The 18522-nt window shown below is 41.2% G+C and overlaps 1 protein-coding gene and 1 non-coding gene across 8 annotated transcripts in view; one reads left to right on the top strand and one right to left on the bottom strand.

Annotated features, from left to right (window-relative positions):
- Positions 1–18522, top strand: part of Atg13 (autophagy related 13) — a 50391-nt gene that overhangs the window by 23549 nt on the left and 8320 nt on the right. For 3 of the 7 annotated variants that reach the window (XM_076847123.2, XM_076847121.2, XM_076847124.2), the window contains 12 exons: positions 3100–3181; positions 4135–4215; positions 4866–4985; positions 7318–7364; positions 8265–8405; positions 10470–10510; positions 10998–11094; positions 11440–11538; positions 12190–12283; positions 16007–16105; positions 16853–16963; positions 17365–17501. In XM_076847123.2, the coding sequence (XP_076703238.1) occupies positions 3113–3181; positions 4135–4215; positions 4866–4985; positions 7318–7364; positions 8265–8405; positions 10470–10510; positions 10998–11094; positions 11440–11538; positions 12190–12283; positions 16007–16105; positions 16853–16963; positions 17365–17501 (1136 nt within the window). In that variant the 5' untranslated portion in view covers positions 3100–3112. The remainder of the gene's footprint in view (positions 1–3099; positions 3182–4134; positions 4216–4865; positions 4986–7317; positions 7365–8264; positions 8406–10469; positions 10511–10997; positions 11095–11439; positions 11539–12189; positions 12284–16006; positions 16106–16852; positions 16964–17364; positions 17502–18522) is intronic. The other 4 variants (XM_076847125.2, XM_076847126.2, XM_076847127.2 and 1 more) reach the window with 4 other exon arrangements.
- Positions 5817–5888, bottom strand: Trnav-cac (transfer RNA valine (anticodon CAC)). The gene has a single exon. It is a non-coding gene; the product is annotated as a tRNA-Val (tRNA).

Here is an 18522-nt window from a genome sequence, read left to right on the forward strand (position 1 = left end):
CATAGAGAGGCTGGGAATGGAGCTCAGTAGTAGAGCTCTTGCTTAGCATTTGCAATGTCCTGGATTTAGATTATCAGCACCACAAGAAGAACAAAGCAAAAAACTAAATATAGATACTCTCGGTGGCCCAGCATTAACACCCTTGGCTTCACCTCTGATAGCAATGAATGTTTAGACACACACAAGAATAAAATAATTAAAAATAGGAAACAATTCAAGTGTTTATCAAAAGTAGAATTCTATTTATTTATTTTGGTTCCAGGAATTGAACTCAGGGTCTCTTTACCACTGAGCTACATCCCTAGTACTTTTTGGTTTTTATTTTGAGACAGGGTCTGGCTAAGTTGCTGAGGGGCTCACCAAATTGCTGTACTAACCTGTAATTTGTGATCTTTCCAAATCCAAGCTAGCCTCAGCAATTTAGTGGATCTATTCCTTGTCCTCCCATATCACTAGGAATACTGGTGTGGACCACCACACCTGGCTCCAGTTTACTTTATTTTTTCCTGGGGGATTGAATCTAGGATCTCTTGCTTGCTGAGTATGTACTCTATCACTGAGCTAGACTCCCAGCTCCAGTAGAATTTATCTTAGAACTTGTGCTGTATTTATTTTTATTTTTTATTTATTTTTTATTATTTATTGATGGACCTTTATTTATTTATATGCGGTACTGAGAATCGAACTCAGTACCTCACACATGCTAGGCAAGCGCTCTACCACTGAACCACAATCCCAGCCCCACTTGTGCTGTATTTATGAAATAAAGTATTATATAGCAACAAAAAAGAATAAAGTACTGCTATATGTAGCAATACAGATGAGTCTTTTGGACATAATATTGAGTAAAAGACACTTGATATTATTTAATTATAAGAAATTTAACAGGACTGTTTGTTGATTTGACTCAGTAGTAAGGTGCTTGCTCATTATACACAAGGCTTGGAGTTCAATCCCCAGCACTGCAAGGGAAAACAAAAATTAAACAGACAGAATTAGCTTATGGTACAGTAAAGGTCAGAGTAATGATTACCTTTATTATCTGGGGTGGAGATGGGTACAAGGAAGCCTTCTGGAATATCAGAAATGACCTGTAACTTGATCTGGTTTGTGGTTATGCAGGCATAACATGTAAAGATGCTTGTTAAGGGCTGGGCTGTTGCTCATTGGTAGAGCATTTGCCTAGCACGTGTGAGGCACTGGGTTCAGTTTTCAGCACCATATAAGAATAAATAAGATAAAGGTATTGTGTCCATTTACAACTAAAACTATTTTAAAAAGGTATTTGTTAAGTTGTCGATCCAAGATTTGTGCAGTTCACTACTGTAAGTTGTTTCTCAATACATTTCTTTCTTCCTTTCTTTTTTTTTTTTTTGGTACTGGGAATTGAACCCACAGGAGGGGCATTTAACCACTAAGCCACATCCCTAGCCCCTTTTTTAAAAAAAATATATTTTAGTTTGAAATAGGGTCTCACTGAGTTGCTTAGGGCCTTGCTAAATTGCCGAGGCTGACTTTGAACTCGTGATCTTCCTGCCTCAGCCTCCTGAGCCATGGGATTACAGGTGTGTGCTAGCGCGCCCAGCTAATACACTGCTTTTTAACTTGTACTCATTATTAATTTCTGTTTCATCTCTCTCCTTTTATTTACTCCTTCCCTTCAATCCCATTCCCCTCTGGCTTTCCTATTCTGTTGTTAAATGAAACTTATTATCTCACTTTTAAGTTATTCTTGTTTAAAATCCTGGCATTGGGCTGCATTTGTGGCTCAGTTGCCTCAGCATGTGTGAGGCATGAGGCTTGATCCTCAGCACCACATAAGAATACATAAATAAAGGCAACTACAACTAAAAAATAAATATTTAAAAATAAATTTAAAAAATAAACAAAGTAAAGTTATTGAAATAGATAAATGAATAAACCTTGGCACCCCATGTCCCCTTTTTGCAATCAGTCTTTAAATCCTATCAGCACTTACTTCAAAATCACTCCTATCCATACTGTTTTCAAAGCTTGCTTGTACTAGAATTTTAACTGTGACAGTCCTGAATTATTGCTCAGGGCCTGCCTTTCTACAGTGCTGTTCTGTGGAGATGCCCATACCTCTCACAGCCTTGAGTGGGATTCATCTCTAGCCTTCTAGATGTAGACCAGACTTTAGCATCACATTCAGGACTCTGGTGTGGTGCCAACAACTGTATCACTTCCTCAGACACTGGCAGTCTTTAGAAAATTGGAGCACTTAGTACTTCAAAACCCATTTGGCTTTCTGTTACTTTGACCTCTTTTGTTCATGCTCTTTGTTCCCTAAGTGCCTTCTTCCTCATCATTACCTCATTACCATTATAACCAGGGGGTTGTTTATAATGTGCTTCATGAAATCCTCGAATCCCCATGAAATTATCTGTAAGTATTCCCATATGTGCATTTTCTGGAACAAGGGCTTTTTTGGCCATCATATTCTCAGAAAGGGTCTGTAACCCCAAAAAGTTAGTTTGATTTAATGGCCTTCTAAAGTGAAGTAAATTTAATTCATTTTGTGTTGCTTTAGCAAAGTTTTTATCTCATTAAAACTTAGTCCTAAAACGAAGGTGGGGGCTGCACACCTAAAATCCCAGCAACTCAGGAAGCTGAAGTAAGAGGTTAATAAATTCCATGCCAGCCTGGGCAGCATAGCGAGACCCTGTGACACCAAGGACCAGGGATGTAGTTCAGTAGTAGAGTATTTGCAAAGTACGCACAAGATCCTGGGTTTAATCCCCAGTGCCATCAAACAAGCAACTTAGTTATGAATACACTGAGTAATAAAGCATTTTAGAAAAGTTATGTTAAGCGCAGAGTTTCAGAATCAGGTAAAATGTCCTCATTATTTTATGTTCCTCAATATATTTCTTTATGTGGAATTTAGTTTCTCAAGAGACAGTATCTTAATATTTTCAATTGTGGATCTTAGTTAAAGGAAATTTTCCCCTCCCAATTCCACATGACTGTTGTACAGAGAATAGACTACTATATCTGTGTGCGTTGATGTAACAATCCCTTTTTAAAGGTATTGGTCATGTTTTCATCACTTCTTTTTTTCTTTTTCTTCTGTTGTAGATTCCTATAGGCAATGGAAACTGATCTAAATTCCCAGGACAGAAAGGACCTGGACAAGTTCATTAAATTTTTTGCCCTCAAGGTAATACGTCTATACTCTAGAGCTGAGAACTGTTAGAAATAACTTCCATTCTCCTCCCTTTAGAGAATCCTCTTTAGAAATATAGCATAACAGCTTGCAGCTTGCCCATTTTAAGGGATACTTCTGTCTGTTGTAAACCAAACTGTGAAGTATGGGGGTGGTATTGGGGGTGTAACCAAAAAGTAGCTTCCAATTTTCCACAGCTACTTGTTCAAAAAAATTTTTTTGCGAAGCTGTTTGAAGAAATGTCAAACTGTTATGCCAGGTTATTGGCACAATATGTTCCCTTGGGGTGGGAACAAAGGCTAAACTGGAATGGGCAGCATTTGGGACGTCTTTCCCTAAGTTTCACTAATACAGAAATGTCCAACTTTATTTATTGATCCCTTCTTGATAAATAGAGAATCAGACATGGATTTTGAATGCTGTATTTTCCTGAATCCAAAAAATCACTTCCACCTGTATCACCCCTTCCTCGCAACAATAGCCATGCCAGAAAAATCCATGTTGTCGATTTTGGATGTAAAATTATATGAAAGATTTATGCCATATGGGCTAAGTGATATGAATAATTGTGGAATTCTTGCTTTAAATCTATGATGACATAAGTTCGGTACCGTGAATATTTAAATCCCCAGTTGGACTTATTTATGAATATGAACGTCATAGCCACCACATGCAGCACTCCTTCTGCCATGTGAGATGTTACATAGATCAAGCCTCGAGCTCTAATGCCTATTATTGGTTGGCACTCTTTCCTCAGGAATGTTTATAATATTGTTTTTGTGTATATTTTTATTTCTGCTGTTAGGATTCTATTTTTTCCTGAAGTATATAGTTATCAATTGCTGATTAATAGGCATCTCTTTATCTGTGCATTGGTAGGGTTTTAACCCTGATTAAGGAACCAGTCCGTTTAATACTCTTCCTTTTTTGTTTGTTTTTCTTTTCAGACAGTTCAAGTGATTGTCCAGGCTCGACTTGGTGAAAAGATTTGCACTCGTTCATCTTCTTCCCCAACGGGTTCAGATTGGGTAAAATTTCTACTTTGGGGGAATTTATACTGTGGTTTTTGTCAGAAGGAATGAATGTAAACTTCTCAAGTACAGTAATAAGGCATGCTGTTTATAGTATTACTAAACCATACCATTAAAATATCTAGTTCCATTTGATCTATTCCCATGGAAGGTATATTCCTTATTTTTTTTTTAATTTTTTAATTAATTTTTATTGTTGGTTGTTCAAAACATTACATAGTTCTTGATATATCATATTTCACACTTTGATTCAAGTGGGATATGAACTCCCATTTTTACCCCGTATACAGATTGCAGAATCACATCAGTTGCACTTCCATTGATTTACATATTGCCATACTAGGTATATTCCTTATTGAAATTAGTCCTGAATTTATTTGGTTCTTGGCTTTCTGCTTTCGGAGATGAAAGGCTTAGTCCTTAGAAGATAAAAGTTATGGCTGTTACCTAATCCTTGTAATAGGTAACTAACCTTTTCAACCTGAGATCTGGGGCTTTGATGCCAGCTATGCCTTATGGGGAAGGGAGAAGTGCATGTATGTCTCCCATAATCAGCCCAAGCAATATCTGCATAACCGGCACGCTGCTTTGTATTCCTGCAGTGCTCCTCCATAGTGCTTCACACAATAGTCCCTTTTGTCTTCTAGTTCAATTTAGCAATCAAAGACATCCCGGAGGTTACACATGAGGCTAAGAAGGCACTGGCAGGGCAGTTGCCCGCCGTGGGGCGGTCCATGTGTGTGGAGATCTCACTCAAGACTTCTGAGGTAAGTAAGGCAGTGGCTGGGATGGGGTCTTCATGCCGCACTCAAGGCTCCCCACCCTCTGGTTCCAATTAATTTCTCAAGTTATTCCTGCACCTTTCCTCTCTGAATTTCTCATCATTTTCCTAAGGGGCCTTGTTGGAGACTCATTTGTTTTGCAGTGCTAGGGACAGAGCTCAGGGCCTCACATATGCTAGCCAAGTACTCTACCATGGAACTACACCCTCAGTCCAAGGATTGTGATTTTTGTACTTATTATTCCAGCAATATGGAGCAGACTCTTTGTTGCCCTCTTCTTCATATGACATTTCTACTCATCCTTCAACTGACATGCTCTAGAAAATTTCCCTTTTGAGGGCTGGGGTTGTGGCTCAGTGGTAGAGAGTTTGCCTAGCATGCACAAGGCATTGGATTTGATACTCAGCACCACATAATTGTAAGATAGGGATATTGTGTCCACCTAAAACTAAAGAATGAATATTAAAAAAAAAATTAAAAAAAGAAAAGAAAATCTCCCTTTTGGGGGAGAGGTAACTGCTCTCCTTAGACTTCCTATGGTACTTTGTTTATATTTGGTTCCAGTGTAATTTGCTATATTATGAGTTTTAAAAATTGTCTTTGTTGGGCTGGGCTTGTGACTCAAAGTAGAACGCTCACCCAACACATGTGAGGCCCTGGGTTGGATCTCATCACTACATAAAAATAAATAAAGATATTGTGTCCAACTACAACTAAAAAAATAAATATTTTTAAAAAATTGTCTTTGTTCACCCTAATCCATTATAGGATTGAGGCAAATATCGTTTTCATGAGTGTTTTTTGCTTTTGTTTGTTTGGTGGTGCTGGGGATTGAACCCTGGGCCTCATGCACGTGAGGCAAGTGCTCTACCACTGAGCCACATCCCCAGCTCTTTTTGAGACAGAGTTTTGCCAAGTTGCGATCCTCCTGCCTCAGCCTTCCTACTTGCTAGAATTATAGGCATGCGTCATCTTGCCTGGCTGTTCTAGCATGTTTATTAATGTATTTCCACTAGTAGATTATGAAGCTTTATGATATAATAAAAGGCAAATGGAGTTTGGAGCTGTTCATAGATAAGTTTAGTTCCCAGCTGAGCAAATTTTGCCAGTTTACTTAACCCTGCTCTCATAAACACCACCAAAGTGACACTGCACTTCACAGTCTTGCAGGGCTATAATATTTTTTTCATTGAATCCTTAGATTTAAACTGTTTCCCTTGAAATATAATAGGTAATCAACACATGTTCCTGTTGCTCATGTTCTAACCACTCTTATTCTTAAGATCAATAGCTATGCCACTCATATATCCTTATGTTTTTGAGATTTTTATGAAATAAGGCAGAATATAAATAATCACTTGTGTCCTCAGGACCAAGCATAGTGTCTGGGACAGCATGTAGTAAGCTTTCAAGATTTGTGTGTGGTGGGGGGTACTGGGGACTGAACACAGGGCCTTAGGTATGATAATCAAATATTCTAACACTGGGCTGCTACCCCAGCCCTAAGAACTTTTTTTTCCCTTACTTTTGGTACCAGGATTGAACACAGGGGCACTTAACCACCAAGTCACATTCCCAGCCCTTTTTACTTTTATTTTGAGATAAGATCTCACCAAGTTAGTTAGGGCTTTGCTAAATTGCTGAGGCTGGCCTCAAACATGTGATCCTCTTGCCCAAGCCTCCTCAGTTGCTGGGACTACAGGGGTGTGTCAACACGCTGTGTGTTAGTTTTTTGAAGGGTGGTTTGGAAATACATCAAAAGTCTTAGCTAAGGGTAGTAGCACTCTCCTGATAACCCAGGAGAGTGAGGAAGGATGAAGCTGAGCAGGATGATGGCAAATTTGAGACCAGCCTCAGCATTTTAGTAAGACCCTGTCTGAAAATAAAAAAAAAATTAATAAATGGGGCTGGGACGGTAGCTCAGGACTGGTACTGAGTTTAATGCCCAGTACCCCCCCCCAAAAAAAAAATACAAGTGATAAAATAGTGTATATAGGGCTGGGGTATGGCTCAGTAGTGGAGCGCTTGCCTAGCACATGTGAGGCACTGGGTTTGATCCTCAGCACCTCATAAAAAATAAATAAATAAAAATAAAGTTATTATGTCCAACTATGACTAAATTAAAAAAAATAGTATACATAAATGTGATCCAACTTTTTAGAAAAGCAACTGGTTAAATAGGTTGACATTTGTTTTTATTTTCCTTTTTGCTTCTGTCTACCTTCCAATATTTTTATTGGGCTATGTTGTGCTTTATAATTTAAAAATGAGATAATTTTTTAAAATCTGAAATATTTTTTAATTGTCCCATCCACAGGGAGATTCCATGGAGCTGGAAATTTGGTGTCTTGAAATGAATGAAAAGTAAGTACTCTGTCTCAGGATCCGCGGCTGATAGCTGAGAATAGAGCAGATGATGACATCATGTCAAAGCAGGCCTTTGTGTTCAGAGGCACGGGGCCCATTTTGACCACTGAGTAGAGCCAATGGGTCTTTGCTACAATTTGCTTCATGCTTGGCTTCCAGCCTAGGCACAGAGATGACCTTCAGAGGAAGTGTCAGTTCAAAGAGCCTCACACACCACGGAGAAGGGAGCAGCAGAGAAACTGAAAAGGATTTTTTGTTTTCCCAGAGTACAGCAAGTTCTCTGATTAAATCCCTCGCGAGCTCGTGGAACATGACTGCTCTGTTTTGTCCGTTTTCTGTGTGGCAGTTGTCCAGGAAGGTCTCCCTGCACTGCTCTTTTCACACACTGTGCTGGTCATGGATTGGAAATGCATGTTATCTCCTGCCCCCGATTTCTTTCTTTTAAGGCAAATTAGTTTACCTCCTGCCGGAGGCTTCAGTTTTCAAGAAGTGTATACAGGAAGTCTTGAGGAAATATCAACCCATCAAAAGAAAAATCTCAATGATAAGCATGTGTGGCAGGGGCATCATTATTATTATTTTTAACATAAGGCAGTTCAGTTGCCACGTTATGGTCCAAAATTTCAGCGCCAGACTGACTTCTTCATATTTTTTTGTATAGTTAGACAGCTCAAGTGTGCTGCTTTATTTCTTAGAAAGATAGCCGCTTCCAAACTAGAAAAAACATATAAGGTATTTTTTGGTGCTCATCTGCTGTGTCTCATATTAAAGAAAGTCAACCTGGCTGACTTAGACAATCTGCTGATCAAGAACTCAAATCAGACCTTTAGTGAAAAACGTGTTTAATAATGAATTGGCACGGTTCCAGCATTTAATAAAAGTCTGTGTGCTCCTCAGGTGTGATAAAGAAATCAAAGTTTCCTACACAGTGTACAACAGGCTGTCACTGCTGCTGAAGTCCCTTCTTGCTATAACTAGGGTGACACCCGCTTACAGACTCTCCCGAAAACAAGGGCATGAGTATGTCATATTGTACAGGTAAGCAGCATGGAAGCTCATCCTGATTTGGAGAAGGTGGTTGGTTGGATTATTGATAGTGTCGCTTCTGTGTGATCACTTTTCAGCCTTCCTTAAGAACCTCAGTGTTCCAGAAACACCAGATTCACTGCCCTTTTGTTTCTGCATAGTCATCATTTTGCCTCAAAGCTGGGAAAGAAGCTAAAGACTGAAAAACAGGCTAGGCTCTCCTGGGAAGATGCCACAGCTGCCTTGATTCCAGAGCTGACTTCAGACATATGGTCTAAGGAGCTGTTAATTTAACTGAAGTGTTCAAACTAGTTGTCTATGGAAGTAATGTTATGGTATTTTCCTTGCAGGATTTCACCTCCACACAGCATCGAGGGCCATTTTAGTCCTGGCATTATGCAACTCTATCTTGGCCTTGCACTCGTGTTTCTAATCAAATGGGGAAAGTTTGATATGTATTTTTATAATTAAAAACCAGTATTTGCAAACTGCATTGCAGTATTGGGTAAAGTACTAGGAGAACATAGAGGAAGAGAAAGATTGATGTTGGGGGGAGAAAGAGGACAGGCCTCATGGAGGACGCTGGCATTCATGGTGAACTGTGAGGCAAAGAAAATTCAGCTGGTAGAAGTGAGGGAGAATAATCATCCCAGATGGATGTATAACAGCTGGCAAGGCATGAGAGCCATGCTCAGATTGTCCAAAAGACTGGAGTGGAGGATATGAGGCTATATAGAAAAATGTGAGCAAACAGGGAAAGCCAGAGCTGAATCACCCAGGAGTCTTTCCTTTGTGTTAGTGTTGAGCCATTGGTTTAGCTTTCAGATTACATATGTAGAGCTGAATTTTTAGAATTTGTGTAATAGGATGGAGGGAGTAAGGGGTGTTATTTGTTTTGTCTATTGTCTTTGTAGTACTGGGGATTGAACTCAGGCCCTTGCAGTTGCATTACCACTGAGCTACCTCCCCTGCCTTTTTATTTCAACTTTTAAATTTTGTGACAGGGTGTTGCCAAGATGCCCAGGCTGATCCTCCTCCCTCAGCCTGAGGAGCTGGGATTATAATCATGTACCACTTTGTGCCTAGCCCAAGGTGGTTCTTTTCTTTTTTGGTGATACTGAAGCCCAGGACCTCACACATGCTAAGCAAGTGCTTTACCACTGAAACACACCCCAAAACAATAATTCTTATATTTTAAATTTTTCGGAACAGTCTTACTAGTTAATTATTGTATGGTGGACAAGATTTTCTATGGTTTTAACCGATTTTTTATTTTATTTTATTTATTTTTTTAGAGAGAGAGAGAGAAAGAATTTTTTAATATTTATTTTTTAGTTTTTGGCGGACACAACATCTTTGTTTGTATGTGGTGCTGAGGATCGAACCCGGGCCGCATGCATGCCAGGCGAGCGCGATACCGCTTGAGCACATCCCCAGCCCCTTTAACCGATTTTTAAAAAAATATTTTGTTTTAATTGTAGTTGGACACAATCCCTTTAATATATTTATTTATTTTTATGTGGTGCTGAGGATCAAACCCAGCACCCCACATGTGTTAGGTGAGCATTCTACCACTGAGCCACCCATTTACTTTTGAATGGCTCGTGACAAGCAAATAGAGTGGCCTGTAATTGAAAGCTACTAGTCAAAACCTAGGACCTTCTTGTAGCAGTATCATCTGTTTGCCAACTCTATTTATATACTTTATTTCCTAGTAGGTATACTTTAAAAAAAAAAAATATATATATATATATATATATTTGTCAATGGACCTTTATTTTATTTATTTGAATATGGTGCTGAGAATTGAACCCAGTGTCTTGCATACGTAAGGCAGGCACTCTACCACTGAATCACCACTCCATCCCCCTAGTAGGTATACTTTTAAAACATCTCAAGGACATAGAGAAAAAACATAAATAGCAGTTTCTACTTAAATATTATTCATTTCTTACCCAGCAATCTCCATATATATATATATACTCTATTTGATTTATTTGGTTTCTTGTTGTTTTGACCAGAGAGGTCCTGAGAGTAAAGAATCAGGTAACATTTCTTTTTCTTTCTTTCCTACAGGATATATTTTGGGGAAGTTCAGCTGAATGGCTTAGGAGAAGGTGTGTATCATGGTCAGGAAACATTTGTACTGTTAAGAGTGCTTCTAACTTCAAAGATGGGCTTGGTTGCTATCTGTTATAATACATGGCCCTTCATCTCCATACATGTCATACAAGTAAAGCAAAGATAGGAAGGCAGTAAGTGGTCTACGTAGCTCCTAGGGAGGACCTAATAATTTTCCCAAAAGCACCTGGAACTCAGTATTTTTTATTTCTTTGAAGGTAGTTTTACCTGAGAATAGACTGCTTTTTCCTTTGCCAATATGGGGTCAAAATTGGATAAATTGGTAGGGGGAATAAACACATATAACACACACACACATCCACACACACACCCACACACACAAGAGAGTGAGGTTGTTGCACCCAAGATGCTAAGTGAATAATTCTAGAGACTGTACAACAGGCTGAATAATTAGGGAAAGACAAACTAGGGTCCCTATTGGCATTCTCTGGATAAAAGCTAAACACTTCTCTCTTTTCCTAGGCTTCCAGACCGTTCGTGTTGGGACAGTGGGCACCCCTGTGGGCACCATCACTCTTTCTTGTGCTTACAGAATTAACTTGGCATTCATGTCCACCAGGTGAGAGAAGCATCAGAATCCAAAAGAACCATCCCAGAGAGGTTAAGCCTCCTACCTTTCCCAAAACTGCAAGGCTAAGCCTACAGGTCAGCTTGCTGTTGCTGAAAGCATCCCCTTCAGAAGAATAAAATCAAGCCAAGAGTGTGCTCACAGTTGTCAAATTGGAGAATTTGAATGTCCCAGACTCAACTTGTCCAGAACATAGAGGTTGTGGTTTATATTTAGAGATTGCAGTACTTAAGGCCAGTATCAGCCAATAGATATGAAGTGAGGGGCCCTCTAAGGACTTCAAGGGGGCTGGGAAGACATTCTAACAAATACTGAAATTTGCATATTGCATTACAGGCAATTTGAGAGGACCCCACCTATCATGGGGATTATCATTGATCACTTTGTGGACCGTCCCTATTCCAGCTCCTCTCCCATGCACCCCTGCAATTACAGGTGAGGAATGTGAAAGGTGCTTTCCCAAACTGCAGCTAGGTGAAAGCAGCCACTTGCCTCATGGACAGAAATCAAGGAGTTAGTTTCCCTTTCTGCTGCCTATTAGGTACACTGTGATTTGGGATGTGTAGAGTGTCCCAGAAAATTATTGGACATTTTGTATCTTGATGGTAATGATATGACTTTTCTCTATATGTCACAAGTTACTTGGAGAATGCAAGAGTGCCATTCATTTTTGGGGTGTGGTGGTTGCACACCTGCAATCCCCGCTACCCAGGAGGCTGAGGCAGGAGTATCTCAAGTTCCAGGCCAGCCTGGGCAACTTAGTAAGACCCTGTATCAAAATCAAATAAAAAGGGCTGGGGATGTGACTCAGTGGGAGAGCACTTGCCTAGCATGAACCAGGCCCTGGGTTCAATCCCCAGTACCACATACACAAACAAACTAACAAACAAATAAATAAAATAAGTAATTCATGGAATATCCTGGAAAAATTAAAATTGTCTTCATGTCATCATCTGGCATTATGGACTCTACCTGAAAAAGTTCTAATAACAACGCCCATCCTTATTTAACTACTCTTTCTCTACTTTCTGACATTGACTGCCATCACCACCACAGAATTCATTCTCTCTTCTCTCCTCACTTTAGAACTGCTGGGGAAGATGCTGGAGTGACATACCCATCAGTGGAAGACTCTCAAGAAGTGTGTACGACCTCTTTTTCCACCTCCCCTCCATCCCAGGTAGGGGGAAACAGGCTCTGGGCTGGTGGTGGTTACTTGGTTCGTGAGTTTGTATGTGTCCGCACACCTTATGGAATGGTATCCAAATTTAGTAACAGTCCCTTTTTGTGGTGCTCGCGATTGTTCAAGAGGGTTATTTTGAGGAGTGACCGTGTTATGCAGCACATAGTATTGCAGTGTTTCTCACCTGTAACCATTCTTAACCCACAGTATTACACAGCCTTTCCCTTCTGGTAAGGTCTTCAAATTCCCTAGAAAATCAGTCACTGAATTCCAAGTGCCTTCAGACTCCAGAGAGATACTCCAGCCTACACTTGTTAATTTAGTAGGCTATTGCTCTTTTTAAGTGGTTTCTAATAATGGAAGGAGTCCAATAATTACTTAGTATAAAATGCCAGTAAGAAAGCAGTAATGTAGCTTTTCTTAATACTTGACAGATTATCTGCCTGTCTGTATTCTTTTCCCAGACATTCTAACCATTAAATTTTCCACTGGAGTCAATCTTCAGGGACAGACCCAGTTTCAGTGAAACACTGGCTTGAAATGACATTGTCAGCTTACCCCAAGGAAGCATCTCTTCAGTCCTGCATGGATAAGGGACTGAGATGACATTAGCCAGGAAGTAGTTTTTACCAGTGGACTGAATTTCAGGGAACATTTCTTCCCTTCCACCCCAACTTCCTCCTCATTGCCTCCAGCTCCCTGTACTCCTTACCCATCATCTCCATGATCTTCTTTTTTGACTCTTACATTAACTAGTTTGTTCTAGCCCTACCCATTTCTACGTTCCTTTAGCCCCAGATTATCCCCTTTCACCATCTTATTTAGTAGCGCTACATTAATTAGCTCTCCATAAAACTTTTGTTTTCTGTATTATTTTAATTATGAAAATTGAAAAATTTCTCTCATCCTGGGTTGTTCAGGAGAAACTAGATTAAAATTGTGGTTCTCAGCTATTTCAGAAATATGATTTAATGTCTGGGAATGACACTGCAGAATTCATGGGTCACTCTTATTTTTACTGAAAGATTTTTGCTCTAGGGCTAGAGGTGTAGCTCAGTAGTAAAGCATGTGCTTAGCTTTCACAAAGCTATGGGTCCATTCCCTAGCACCAGAAAATAAAAGATTTCTATTCTAAAGTTGTCTAGATAGTTTGGTTTGGGGCTTAGGAATGATTCCTTTCCTATAAGTCTATGTGGGGTAGGAGTGTCAGCGTTATTCTGGCCATTGAGGGGCTGATGGTTTGCTTCCTGATGAGCAGAGTTGACACAGAGAAACATACATGTTCTTATCTGGCATATATGATCTAATCAGGGCATTCATGGGAGTAGATGATGATGAATGATGATGATGATGATGATTTTTGGTACCAGGGATTGAACCCAGGGTGCTTAGCCACTGAGCCACATCCCTAGCCCTTTTCTGCTTTTTATTTTGAGGCAAGCACTCTACCAACTGAGCTATATCTCCAGCCCTTTTGCTTTTTATTTTGAGATAGATATAGTATAAAACTAGTTTGTGTACAGCCTTGCTACATTGCTAAGGCCAGCTTCAAACTTTCTATCTTTTTGCCTCAGCCTTGTGAACTGAGGCATGTACCACCATGCCCAGCTGGGAGTAGCTGATAAGAATATTTTATAGCTGATAATAATATGGATATGTCACCTTAAACAGTCTAATTTTGTTTTATAACTGACAGATTCATGAACAGTAAATAAAGTTATGAGTCAGGGGATATGAGAGATGGTGATTCTGGACATAACACACCACTTTCTTTGATCCACTGGAAATGTGATCCTACAAGTTGTTTGTTGACATGTGTAAAAAGAGGCTGCCTTTTTTACGATATTTGTGACTGATGGTGTCTTGTCATTATTTTATCAATGATGTGCACTTCTTAGTGACCCCCGAGTACCTCTAATCAAGGTTGGTACAGTTTGGTGCAGAAGTATTTATTTTGAATGGATGATACAGAAAAAAATGAGTTACTGTGAATTTTCTTTATTCCTGTTGATAGTTAATTCCTGTTGGGTGCCATGGTGCACGCCTATAATCCCAAAGACTTGGGAGGCTGAAGCAGGAGGATCATAAGTTTGGGGCCAGCCTCAACAATTTAGTGAGACCCTAAGCAATTTAGACCCTGTCTCAATATAAAATAAAAAGGGGGATGGGGCTGTAGCTCAGTGGTAAAGCTCCTTCCTTGTATGTGTGAGACACTGGGTTCGGCCCTCAGCACCACATAAAAATAAATAAAGATACTGTGTGTTTATTTAAAAAAAATTTAAAAAATAATATAGAAAGGGCTGGGATGTGGCCCAGTGGTAAAACCCCTCTAGGATCAATCCCTGGTACCAAAAAAATAAAAATAAAATAAAAAGGTCTGGGAATGTGGCTCAGTTGTTAAGTGCCCCTGGGTTCAATCCTTGATAACATCAATTAATTAATTATTTTTTTTTAAATTTTAATATTTATTTACTTTTTAATTTTCGGCGAACACAACATCTTTGTTTGTATGTGGTGCTGAGGATCGAACCCGGGCCGCACGAGCACCAGGCGAGCGCGCTACCGCTTGAGCCACATCCCCAGCCCAATTAATTAATTTTCAATAGTTAATTCCTTGGTTTAATCCAGGTATTTTCATTGTTTAAAAACTTCTATTGGAACTTTTGCTTGAGTCTAATAAATACATGTTAATGTGATGTTTATTTTTCCAGTAAAATAAGCATCATTGTGTTACCTGGGCATGGACTTTAGGCATTAAATAGTTGTCATTCAGAACCTGCTACTGTGTCCTAAAGTCCTCCATCTCATTCTAAGCATTGATTAGCTAGTTGGACAGATTTGGAGACGGAGCAGCAAGACCCCAAATAATCATCATACCCTAAATAGCTTTGAAGTCCTAAGAGTTTTGAGAGGGCCCCGACTTTTACTCTATCAAGTTGTCCCACACTGTCAGGGACTACAGGCGTGCACACCCACACACACACCTACCTCTGCATACCTCCTCATCTTCCCCCGGACAACATAGGAAAGTATACACCTGAGGTTTTTGAAGTTCTAGCCAGTTATCCAGGTGTGGTGGCAAACAGCTGCATCCCAGTAACTCAGGAGGCTGAGGCAAGAGGATTTCAAGTTGGAGGCCAACCTCAGCAATTTAGCGGTAGCCTGTCTCAAAATAAAAAGAAGGGTGGGGTGTAGCTCAGTGGTAGAATTCTTCTGGGTTCACTTCCTGGTATTGGGGCGGGGAGAAATTCTGGCCAACAAATGTCTGCTGTTTGAACCCATCCCTGAAGACTGTGGTTCCTTGAAAAAGGCTGCCAGTGTGACATTACACGCCCAGCATCCTTGTCCTTCTGCTCCCTTTGCACCTCCTCCCAGGCCCTTCCTATTAGAATTGTTCTCTAGCTTCCTCCCACCTTTTTCTGACTAACAAAGACTAATGCTTGGTTCAGGTTTCTCTGTTTGGCCGAGTCATAGCTGTTTGAGTCAGCTTCACTCCTGTCAGGGAGACAGGCACGCAGGGTGCACCCTGGGGAAAGCTTCTTTCTAGGACCCTTGAGGTTGTCGCTTTGGGAAGCCAGAGCGTTCTAGTGCAGTCCTGAGTCCCTCCGTCCCTCCAGCCTCTCACCGTCTCCCCCTCCAGAGGTGTTTTCACTTCTTTCTCAAGTCCCTTTTCTTTTTTCTTCTCTTGTTTCTCCTGTCTCTGTGTGTGTCTGTGCACAGTGTGTGTTTACTGTCACAAAGGCACATTTTCAGACCCCTACTCCTGTGGTGACGGACACTCTGAGGGTCCCCATGGCAGGACTGGCCTTTTCCCATCAAGTGAGTTCATAATGGGAAGAAGGGGTTATGACCAGATGGCTTCTTTCTATTTGAAAAGTGCAAATGCAGTACAGTGTGTAGTTCCTTAAACGTTTCCCTCACTGGTCTGTGGGATTCGTTTGAGTCTTGGTAATTGATTTTAACAGGACACAGCCACAGCCCAGCAGCCCAAAATAGGGATTTTCATTTGCCCCGCCTCCTTCTGTTGTGTGAAAAATACACGGAGTTATTTATATCAAATTCCAAATAAACAATTCAAGACTGGTATTTTTTTTCAATAAAAATAGGAACCTTCCCATACCCAGGGGTAATGGAGGGTGTTATTAGAGAAGATGGCCTTCTGTTTCAAAGGGACCTTAAGGACAAAGGAGAAAATAGAGTGACTTTGGAAAAACTGATGCCTTTGGCTGCAAGTTCTGCTCTGGGTTGCACCCCACAGATGTGCCAGGCTGGAACGGAAGCAGTTAGCTGAGCACTTGGGAAAGGGGAGCCAGGAGCTCGTTGGAGGTCTTCAGGAGGCTCCAGAGCCAGGGATCCCAATCTCAGTTTATACAAGCCTCAGAATTTTCTTACCTAAAAAGTGGTCTAAAAACTCCTGTCTTGTCCTTAACCCACACTGCACCAGGCCTGCAGGTGCCCATGTGGCTGGGACCATTCCTTCCCCCTGCTGAGCCCGGTCATTGCTCACGCTCTAGGGTGCCTGTTTCTCCTGCCTTTCCTCTGCCCCTCTGTTTTTCTCTTGCTCAGCTCTCAAGCTCTCGCCTTTCCTATCAGCCTGCTGTCCTGGGCCTTGGATCAGCTGACCTGGCTTATCCAGTAGTGTTCGCTGCTGGCTTAAATGCTCAACACCCTCACCAGGTATCTTGAAAGCTGGGTGGACCGTGGGCTCCCCAGGGCTGTGTTCCCTTCCCGGGGCAGTGGAGGAACTCTTACAGTGAAAGCATTGAACTAAGGGTTTGGAAGCAGAGCTCTTTGGTAACTGAAGGGCTGAGAGAAGGGAACTGCTTAGACTCCAGAACAGAAAGACAACTTTCCCAGGTTCCTTCCCCCTCTCTTTCCTTCTTTTTCTGTAGTCATTACCATGCATGTCTTCCAGTAGCCAAGTCCCAGCAAGGATAAAGATCCTTGGGTGCCTGTCTACCTGGTGACAGATCTGGAGATGGGAAAGCCCAAAAGCAGACACCACTAAGTTAGGGTGCGCTATTCGCTCATGCCCGACACAGCCAAGGTTCACTGTCTCTTTCTATTTTCCCCCAAAGCTAATGGTTCCTGGGAAGGAAGGTGGGGTGCCCCTTGCTCCCAACCAGCCAGTCCATGGTGCCCAGGCTGACCAGGAGAAACTGGCGATCCACACTCCTGCAGATGTGGCCCACTGTGCTGCCACACCTTCCAGCAGGTGAGTCCCTGGCATGGCTCTGCCGCTGCTAAGGCCAGCCAAGGGCCTGCATGCCCTGATACACACAAACTTGGGCATGGCATTTGTGCCCAAATGGAAATCCTTGAATTTCTCTGATAAGAATCTTGGCACGAAGCCGGTATGTAAGGAGACTGGCCCAGGGCTTTGCTACTGACTAGAAAATAGCAGGAACGGGCTGGGGCTGGGGCTGGTGGTAAAGCGCTCGCCTGACACACGTGAGGCACTGGGATCGATCCTCAGCAACTCATAAAAATAAAATAAAGGTATTGTGTTCACCTACAACTAAAAATACATATGTATTAAAAAAAATAGTCATTTCCTACAGTGTGGTTTTGGCACACTTGTTCAAAGTCATTATACCAAGGGCTGAGATGTGGCTCAATGGCTAAGCGCTTGCCTAGAACATGTGAAGCACTGGGTTTGATTCTCAGCACCGCATATAAATAAATAAAATAAAGGTCTTTAAGGGAAAAAAAAAAAAAAACTCTAATAGGCTGGGCATGGCGAAAAAGAAAATAGCGGGAACTTGGTTCTGGCCACCTCATCCTGTAGAGAGGTGGTCGTTGTTTTTTTCCTCCCCCCACATTCATTCCTTTGGCATCGCCAGCGTTTGCTCAGGATGGAACAGGTGCTCACCACGGCCTGCCATCATGGCACCACGCTGCATCTGCCATCGCAGGGGAATCGATTGTTTTCTGCTGCTTTAGAGCCTCATGGAGATCCTTTATTTTAAAAAAAAGAAATCTTCTGTCTTTTCTGAATACCAAAGTGACACATTTGATGAGATTAAAACCGTGAAGACAAGGATTAGGTAGGAAGTGAAAGTTCTTATATTTCAACCCTGCAAAAATGCCACTGTCACTTCTTTTATGAGGAAGAGAGGGCTGGGGTGTGGCTTGGTGGCAGAGTGCCTACCTGGCACGTGTGAGTCCTGGGTTCCATACCCAGCACTGAGGAAAAAGAGAAAAAGTAAAATGATGACAGAACGTCAGGACCAAGG

This window comes from Callospermophilus lateralis, chromosome 2, assembly GCF_048772815.1.
Source record: "Callospermophilus lateralis isolate mCalLat2 chromosome 2, mCalLat2.hap1, whole genome shotgun sequence".
Taxonomy (NCBI): domain Eukaryota; kingdom Metazoa; phylum Chordata; class Mammalia; order Rodentia; family Sciuridae; genus Callospermophilus; species Callospermophilus lateralis.